The 9843-nt window shown below is 45.6% G+C and overlaps 1 protein-coding gene across 2 annotated transcripts in view; it reads right to left on the minus strand.

Annotated features, from left to right (window-relative positions):
• Positions 1-417: 417 nt before the first annotated feature.
• Positions 418-9843, minus strand: part of CLCN4 (chloride voltage-gated channel 4) — a 45444-nt gene continuing 36018 nt past the window's right edge. For both annotated transcript variants that reach the window (XM_039874196.1, XM_039874187.1), the window contains exons 6-10: positions 5883-6089; positions 5728-5808; positions 4219-4764; positions 2483-2669; positions 418-839 (exon numbers count right to left, since the gene is read on the minus strand). In XM_039874196.1, coding sequence (XP_039730130.1) covers positions 433-839; positions 2483-2669; positions 4219-4764; positions 5728-5808; positions 5883-6089 — 1428 coding nt within the window. In that variant the 3' untranslated portion in view covers positions 418-432. The remainder of the gene's footprint in view (positions 840-2482; positions 2670-4218; positions 4765-5727; positions 5809-5882; positions 6090-9843) is intronic.

Genomic DNA, 9843 nt, shown 5'->3' on the forward strand with positions numbered 1-9843 from the left:
GCCGGTCAAGGCCTTCCCATCTCTTTCTGCTCAGCTTCACCCAATAATGAATTCCCTGAAACGCAGCGGCAGCAGCTTGCCTCCTAGCAGGATTGGGGCCCAAGGGGCTGCTTGAAAACGTGGCGGTCCTCTTTTAGCCAAGAATGCCTCCCCCAAGACATTCCTTCTCACAGTGTGACTTGGAGACCAGCAGCATCAGCATTAACAGGGAACTTGGGAGAAATGCAGACTTGGGCCCCGCCCCGCCCCAGACCTACTGAATCAGAATCTGCATTGTAACCAGATCCCCAGGTGACACGAATATCCATTAAAGTGTGAGAACCCCTGGCTGAAAGTCCTCTGACCCTCATACATTCTCTCTACCCTCTTTGAGAATTTGCTGGGTACAAAGACTGCCATTCGCCTCTTAGTAACACGTGAGCTTCCCTCTCTTTACTCACTTATTGCGAGAATCAGTTCCCTCCTCTGGGCAAATCCAATGAGGCGCTCGGAGTCCCTGGAGACCACCACGGGGAAGCCATTGTAGTCGGTCTCCTTAATGAGCGTCTCCACGTCCTCGACGGTCATGCTGTCCTGAGTAAGCACCGACAGTGGTGGCTCTCCCCGCCGCGGCCGCATGACGTCGGTGGCCAGTGTGCGGTGGGTGAACTCGTCCTTCACATCCAGAAATGGGTACCCGTTTAAGTGGATGTGAGCCTCGTAGATGCCTTCTTTCCCGAAGGCATCGGCCACCCACTTGCTGGTCACAGCTGCTGCCATGAGGGGCACGATGTACTCGAGACCACCGGTTAATTCAAACATGATGACCACCAACGACACCGTCATCCTGGTGACTCCACCTAGTGAAGAAAAGAGTGAAATTGTGGAATTCAATCCCAGACCCTCAAGACAGCGAACATTGCGGAAACTGACAAACTGGCTATAAATTCTCCCGACAGGAGGATTTCTAAGCTGAAAGTCAGTGCTACATGTCGCCCATGCTCGGACCTCTGTAACTGAGGCCAGCCTCATTAAACACAGTCACATCTGACTGGAGGGCTCTTCTCCAGTGAGGGACAACTGGGTCGTCTATTCGTCTAGGACCATTCCTTTTTGGTGACTGAGTGGATCCTATGTGGTCTGTGCGGGTTTCTGACAGCAAGTATGGCTCTCTTCCACAACCTCATAAGCTGGAAAACTGTAGAGATTCTTAGGGGCTATGGACAGCAGAGGGACCCTTGTGTCCTTCGGTACTCAAAGAGAGAATCCATACCAACTCCCAGTCTTCCAACGAGCTTAGATTGGGTTTTCTCGACCTCAGCGCTAGGAACAGTTGAGGAAAGACCATTCTTTGCTGCGGGAGCTGTTCTGTGCACTGTATGACACTTAGCAGCATCCCTGGCCCCCACCCACTAGATGCCAGGAGCATCACTTCCCCCCAGGTGTGACAGGCAAAAATGTTTCCTCCATTGTCCAGAATTCCTGAGAGGCACAATTACCTCACGTTGAAAACCAGTATTCCACTATTCTAGACAACACAGCTGCAAGACGGTAGACACACTATCAGTCTTGGTCCCTCAATGACTGAGTGGAGAGAAGCTAACTCACTCACACACTCACACACACACACACACACACAGAGTCGACTCATTATCTGTGGCAGTTATGTTCTACAAAGTCACCACAAAAACTGAATTAGTGAATACTGAATCACTGCCTTAGGAGAAAGATAAGGTTTCTGAGAGCCTCTGGTCAGTTTTGTCAACCAATTAATACAAAACCTTACGTTATGTATGTTTCTGTTTAAAGACACCTTACTTAATATATGAAGCTGACTCATTCGCATCGAACTCAGGGCCAAAAGCACATAACTTATGCCTGAAGGAAGCTTCTCCAACACACGCATTTTCTCCCTAGGGCACATCCCAGCCTTCTAGCATTTAGAAACACCAGACAGCATTTTAGCATTACGCTTGGGGGCCATTTTAAACAGGAAGACCATTAATAAAAAGCACAAAAGTGCAAAACACATGGCTCTAAATAGAGCACAAAAAGTACGCTTGTGTACAGTTGAGAGCTGAAGCAAAAAGGTGGACCTTCGCCTTGGTCAACCTCAGCTGCGAATGTAGCTGTATGTTAGACAACTTCAATTTTCCACTGCTCTGCGCATGACTGAGAATGACCGTGAAAGCCCCATGAGTACTGATTTAGGGGTTACAAACAAATTGTAGCAAGTAGACAAATTCCCAAATACGTAATCCACGAATAATGAGGATCGACATCATACCATAGCAAGATATAAACCTTGGCGAGCTAAGCCACCGAGATTTAGGCGTTTACTTGTTACAGCAGCACCACCTCGCCTATCCTGAGAAGGCAAGTGCTCGTGTCTCTCTTCTTCTCAGTCCTCTAAACCAGATCAGCCTTTGTGGTCAGTCTGTGTCACCTTTCCCTGCGCCCCACCCCCACCCCCACCGCCACCTCACCCCTCCTGTGGCTGTACCTAAGCAGGCTGCAGCTCCCACCATCGCATAAAGTCCTGGGGTGACACAGTCTGCTCCGGGCCTGCACCAGTTTCTGAAGATGATCCAGTCATGGTGATGATAAGCCAGCTGCTCCACGCCAATTCCCACCATCCTGCCCGCCATCGCTCCCACAGCCATGCTGGGGATGAAGAGGCCCGAAGGGATCTCCAAGGAGCACACAGAGAAAAGAAGCATGAGGGAAGGAGCCTGAATTCCCGTCCCCCACACACGAGCTTGCATGCTGCTTCAGTCCTGAGGGGTGCAACGCTTCAAGATAGGTCAGCTGAGAGAAGGTGGGACGAGTGACTTCACCTGCTTAGTAGTCAGTCGTATCTACTGTGACTTAGAGAGAATGCCATTTTATACTTTCATTTCCTCGCCTTCAAAAGCTGGCCTGCTTTGCCTGCTGTGGATTAAAGAATGATAAGCCCCACTGCAAATAACATTCAAAGTGAGCACCTGTCACTTGAGATACTCACCGCTTTCTCGCTCCGCTTGCGTGTCATTCAGATTAGCTTTTAAAATTAAATGTCAAGCCACAGCATGAAAATGAAAAAGAAGGGTCTGTAACTGTTCACAGGTAAAATAAAGAAGCTGAAAGCAGCAGTGCCGCTGTCCTGGGTCTTCCAAAAAGCTTTCCCTGGCCTTACTGTTCTCTTGAATATACAGTGGCCAAGCATCTACCAGAGAGGGATGGCAGGGCAGCGGCCGTTCCCTCTTCCGACAAAGTACATTTTCTGAAAAGTATTCTGAATGCTTTCGAGCCAGGTTAGAGGCAGCAAAGAAACAGACTATGCAAACTAAAAGATTTTGGTAATAGTGTGTTTTATATTTGGCTGTGTGAAAATACATTTTACAAAAATAAATACATTTTAATTTGTCTGATGATCAAATTGCTACAAGACACGCCTGATCCTGTGTTCATGGAGATCGCACGTGGCTGCGACCCTAAGTGTTGTCAATCTCAGGGTGAAAGTGGATCTTTAACCAAATTCCACGTTAGTCTGGATCAAGTGTGATTTCTAGAGTCTGGGACATTCCTGAGGAAATTGTTCCTTTCTGAGCTGCCCCTTATCCCATAGCCACTTAATCCCCTGTAACTTCAAAGTCGACTTCTCCCAGCAGGCACTAAAAGATACTGCGAAATCAGACACGAAACTAAATCCCTTTGCTAGGAGATGATAAATCAGAGACAGTCAGATGTTTAAGAAAGTTCACCCATCCTTGTTCTGAACGCAAAAACTCAGGTTTGTGCTTGACCATTCCGCACTCAAGTGTAAACTCCATGCACAGTTTCTTAGACTTTTTGAAAGAAACAAATCATAAAAAGTACCACACACAAAGCAATCGTAACGGAACACATCGGGACTTCTGGAGGATTCTCAACACTCTGCTTCCGGTCGTGGGTGCTGCTTACACAAGCGTGTGTTTTGTGAAAGTTCACCAAGCTGTACACATCTCTATATGAATGCTGTATTCTGAGCCTTGGCTTCTTCATTTGTAAAATGGGATTAAAATGTCTATTTCATAGGCATGCTGCTCATCAAAAGCATTGTCTCTTGTTCATTAAAAGAATGTCAAGTGCCTGGCACAAGACAACATCCAATAAAGATCAATCTCACTTTCCTCGCATCACAACTTTATTTTGTCAAGTAAGGTGCTATCCCCAGAAGGACATGGGTGGCCCCCCACATCTTCCTTTCCCTTCGCTTACCTTCATGCCAAAAGTAAATATGGTAATGACGATTTTGAAGATCAGCGCCAAGGCCAGCTGCCACATGGCCGTGTACACCCCGAAGCCGGCCGGCCGGTCGGGAATGTCATCCACAGGCCGGGTCATGTTGGGGTCGTTGATGTAGTCACAGAGCTGGGAGGACTCGAGGGCCCCACAGTCATTGAACAGCTCAGAAATGAGCTCGCTCGTGCTCCGGCGCGTGTAGGGATTGGGGTAGGCGATGATGGCGGTGATAGCGGTCACCACAATGACCTCCAGCACTGGGTACTTCCCCAGCTTGGTGGTTTTACGCCTCCTGCACCAGGCGATATTGCAGCGGATGAAGAGGGTTCCCCACAGGCCTCCAAAGACCCCCAGCAGGATGAAGGGGAAGAGCTCGGCCATATACCAGGGTGTGTGATATTCCACGTAAAAGAGAACAAGGCGGCTGTTCCCAAAGGGATTGATGGATCGCAACGTGAAAGCCGCCACCAGGGCTGCAAAAAAGGACCTCCACAGGGTCTTCAAGGGAAAGTAGTAACTGACCTGGGGCAAAGAAGGGAAAAATTAGAGACTGGCCGGAGGAAAGGCTGCCCTGAGCCCCAGCTCCACTGATCAGCAGCCGCCGCTGGCGCTTGGTGTGAAAGTCGCACTCAAGACCAAAGATGGGCGATACTCACTTCCTCAGTCTCGGTTTAATTATGACCCAAAGACACCAACAAAGATATTTAAGGGACTCTATGTCTAAGAGTGGAATGGGTACCAGGCGAAGTATGTTTGAGCTACTTTTTTAAAGAGACAGGAAAATATTTCATCATAATGCTGTTTACGGCAGAGAGACCAGGCTAAGAGCAAATAAACCTCTACGTTTTCATTCTATAGACAACAGATTAGATTAAGGGTTGGAAAAGCCTGGCCCAGCAAATGTACCCATATGGCACATGAATGAAGAATGATTTTATATTTTTAAATGGCTGCAGGGGGAAAAACTATTTTGTGGCATGTGAAATATTCAAAAGAAGAATGGTTTTGTGACATGTGCAAATTATATAGAATTCAAACCAGCATGCATAAGGAAAGTTTTACTGGAATACAGCCACACCCGATCTTGCGTGCGCTCTCTGCAGTAGAGGTGAGCTCCTGTGACAGAGACGGTAAGACACACGAAGCCTAAAAGATTGACTCTCTGGCACTTTTCAGAAAACTTTTGCCGACTTTTAGAATAGATCCATTTGGGTCACCGAAAACAAAAATGCATGACAAGTTAGTTATGAGAAAGAAAAGAGACTGAAGATCTTCCCTAAAAATCCTATCGGCGATTTTAAAAATGCTACTTGGAAACAGATACGGAGCAGTGGAAATGTGGCTCCTTAATGAGCTGTGGGAACCTTGTTCAGTGCCCCTGAGTCTAGTCCTCACAGGGCCAGAGATGGAAGCCCGCCGCTGTGCTAACCATCCACACGTTCCTCAGCACCCCAAAGCCTGCATTCCCTCGGCGCCCATTCTCACCTCTTCTAGACTGAAAAGCACACCTCCGATTGGAGCACCAAAGGCCACGGAGACTCCGGCGGCAGCTGCGGCGGAAAGCACCTGCAAGGCAGAGAGTTCTGCGTAAGCCCCGAGGCCTTTCATGAGAACGAGCGTGTGCGGGCGAGACCGCTCACCTCACGCCTCTTGCCCTCATTCTTGCTGTACTTGGAGAAGAGGCTGCTGAAGAAGTTGCCACAGCAACAAGCCACGTGCACCAGCGGCCCTTCTTTCCCAAGGCTCAGGCCCGAGGACACTACCAGCACCAGGGTGACAGTCTTGATCAGCAGGGTCCACTTGCCTAAGTAGCCCCTGATGATAAAGCCGCTCAGAATGGTCTTTATCTGCAACAGAGGACGAGAACAAGGGGGAGTGAGCTGCTTCGATGCCACGGCTGGGAAATAACTAATTCCTCTGAGAGGCATGTTGCAAGCTTAGATTCACTAAAGCATATGGAAGAGAGGGTACTCTCATTTCCTATGTAGCTGTCATTTTATATTAACAGAATTTATATTAACGCAATTGTATATTATGTTAATGGACGCTTGAAACAATTCAATGCACAGAAAATTTTAAGAATTCCTACAATAAGGTCATAATGAGGACTGAATAAGTAATTATCGGGGTCTTATTTTATCTATGGCATTTTATCCTGTTCACATTTACGCTCCGTCCTGTTGAAAAGAGATATGTATCTACTGATCTTAACTGTTAATTTTGGACTATTGAAAGATGTCCGAAAGCTGGCTCGCTGTGTGACAAAGCAAAGAGAACAAAATGGCCATCAAATTTTAGGTCGGGTCGGCACCCATGGGCCAAATCCAGCCCACTGCCTATTTCTGTATAATCCACACACTAAGAGTGCTTTTAACATCATTAAATGTAATACATAAACAATACTAGCCTCTTAGTGAGCATAGTAGCTCAATTTTGCTTCTCGACTCACAAAGCCTAAATTATTGACTCTGCCCTTTTCCAGAAAAGTCTGCTGACCCCTGCTGTAGGCCATGGGTATATGGGTATTTACTCTCCAACTCTTTCTACTTTTCTGTATGTTCGAAAATATTCTTAATACAATGTCAGAAAAAGAAGGTGTTCAGCATTCTAACAACACGCTTCTGGGGGATGGAAAGATTTTTTTTTTAATCCATGGCGACCCCTTCCTTCTTGTATTGTAAAGGCCTTTACTACAGGTAGAGTCATCTTGCTCCATTTGCTGACCTGTCACATTTTGTAAATGCCAAATAATGGCTTTCTTCTTAAAGGTGCATATGAGTTTGCCTAAAGCTTTTGGAATTCAATTGGGTGCCAATCTCAGTTATTCGCTTCCTAGATTAAGAGTCCTTTCCCTCCCAAACAGTATTCTTCCGGATATAGAAACATCATCAACAGATAAATAACGTTTTACCTTCGACCTCTCCCACATATATCTGAAATAGAATTAATGCTCACTGCTGAGGTAGCAATTTACGAGCCTGTAATCACAGACTGACACCAAGTGAATCTGCCAGTGGAATTCATGGCCAATTTCTGTTTTCCCGCTGTATAATATGTAATGGGACAATGTTATTTCTTGTCAGTGTTGGAGCATTTACCTAACTTTAAAGTGCCTCCTAGTGGGCATGACTCTGCCAAGAAATCAATTCCTCAAATAGCTACTACAGTCTTTCTCATCCTTGGCGCTTGGTGGAATCACCTAAGGAATTAGAACCCCCAGAGATGTGATGTAATTGGTCTAAGGTGTATCCTGGACCTGGGGATTTGTACAGCCTCCCTAAGTGATTTTAAAATGCAGCCCAGGTAGACAAGCACTGACTGGTCCATTCCTGAAAGCTAGTACAGGTACTCCTAATTTCTCAATGTTTAAGGGACGGTCCCAAAACACTCTTCAGCATCATGTCACCTTTGGTGATCTGGGGAGGGTCAGTGACGTGAGCTAATCCTTGAAATTTTAAAGGGGTGTGAATGGACCATTTTCACCTCAGAATTATTGACAGATCTTTCTTAATTCAAGGAGAAAGATCGAGAAAAGAAAGAGTACGGACATGTGTTTCTGAAGAACTCCATGGGCTCCTTCCTGTAGAACATGAGTAAGGCTCCAGATATACAGATGGTATTTCTTGAACTAGCCTTAACTAATGGGAGACAGACTAGTGGTGGTTAAACTGGTCTGTTTAACTAGTGGTAGTTGGCCTATCTGAGCCTACGCTCTGGGGATCTCAGATCCCTTTAAGGGATGTTTTATTACTCCTGCCACAATCCTGCCCTTTTGTGTTGCCTTGAATAAAATTACCTATAATTTTTTGTCAGTTACTTAATGTGGATTTGGACCCTAGGGTACAGTTTAAGAGCATAATACCATTTAGAAAATTACAAGCATCTAAATTACCTGAGCCTCTGCCAGCCATGACATGTGAATTGAACAATATAATAGGTATTTTGTAATTTTCTAAAACGACTTTATAAAATTGTCATGATCAAATTAGGGAGTAAAGAAAGCAAATTCATTCCCAGTAGATGCAAAAATACAATCATTTGCTTTAATCTGAATTAACAGAGACGGAATCAAGCCAGGCTTTAACAAGATATATTGTAGTGGATTTGCGACTTGGTGGTGTCAACTTTAAAACCTTTCTGGTAAATAAATATCTGCGAGAGTGTTCATGTTTTGCAATGAAACACGAACTCAAAATAAGTTCAAAAAGGATATGATTTCCTATATAGTCAATAGGGGTTCCACTAATGAAGCAAACAGTTCTCCCTAAATAATGCGAGTCCAAGCAACAGTATTCCGTTTGAATGTGCTTTAGAGAGCTTATAGAGGAGCATTTCCTACACAGAAAAAAAGGTTCTCTGAATTTACATTTAAAAAATATTTCCAGGAAATTTTTTTGGTGAGGCAACCCTTGGTTGACCTCACAGACTGCAAGGACCTTGTCAGCTTACAATCCCTTATTTTTTACTTTTTATGCCTATAGCACCTGGTCTTCCTAGGTGGTCTCCCATCCAAGTACTAACCAGGCCCGACTCTGCTTAGCTTCCGAGATCAGACGGGATCGGGCCCAAAGGAATTTTCATTCTAAGTAATCAAAGTGCTTCGGAGGCAAACACTGGGGAGGATGAGCAATTTATAGAACGTGCAGAAGTGCAGTGTACTCGAAGTGTATTCGGACATGGCACGCCATACAACAGCTTAGAGCAGGTCGCTTCAAATGATGGTCAGTCTATCTTTGATGGTTAGTATCTTTGGTTACTAACCATCAAAGATAGACTGACCATCATTTGAAGCGATGGTTACATGAAATAAAAGATGGTTAGTATCTTTGCTCAAATGAAGGAGAACAGCCCTGTATCTCAATCTGAGGGACACTGGTTTATGTAGTCAGTTGGGTTTTGACTGGGAGGAGGTTATTTGTATCTGTGAAGTGTTTATTCACATTTACTTTTTACACCTTCAAGAACTGGGGTAGGCGCTGGACCCTTAGGTTAGGAATTTCAAACTCTATGATAATAGCAGTGAAAATTTTGCTACTGAATCATAATACCTAAAATTTAATTATAAAACCTGCATTGGGTTCCTATACTTTAAAAGATTATTGTGAACTTTTATAGAGAAATTTAGCTGTTATATATCATATCTGGTTTAAGGCAGGGATCCCAAACCTCCGGGCTGCAGACCAGTACTGGTCCATGGCCTGTTAGGCAGCGGGCTGCACAGCAGGAGCTGAATGGCGGGCCAGCGAGCCAAGCTTCATCTGGATCTGCAGCCGCTCCCCAGCGCCGGCATCACCGCCTCAGCTCCGCCTCAGATCCTCAGGCGTTAGATGCTCATAGCAGCACCGGTCCCTGGGGCCAAAGAGGTTGGGGACCACTGTGTCTCCTTCCTCAGAGGGATCTCCCTCCTGTCCCGCCACAATCATCTCCTTGCCTTTCTTTATAGCTCTGGCACATGTGCGTACCACTAACCAGTATGCTGCTGCATTTTGGCTGTTTGTGGACCTTATATAAATAGAATCATACTTTATATACTCGTCTGCAACTTACTTTTTTCACTTGATACTGCCTTTTTGAGTTTCACCCCCATCAGTGTGTTCCCTG

The sequence above is a fragment of the Pteropus medius genome, unplaced genomic scaffold (genome assembly GCF_902729225.1).
Source record: "Pteropus medius unplaced genomic scaffold, Ma_sr-lr_union100, whole genome shotgun sequence".
NCBI classification, from domain to species: domain Eukaryota; kingdom Metazoa; phylum Chordata; class Mammalia; order Chiroptera; family Pteropodidae; genus Pteropus; species Pteropus medius.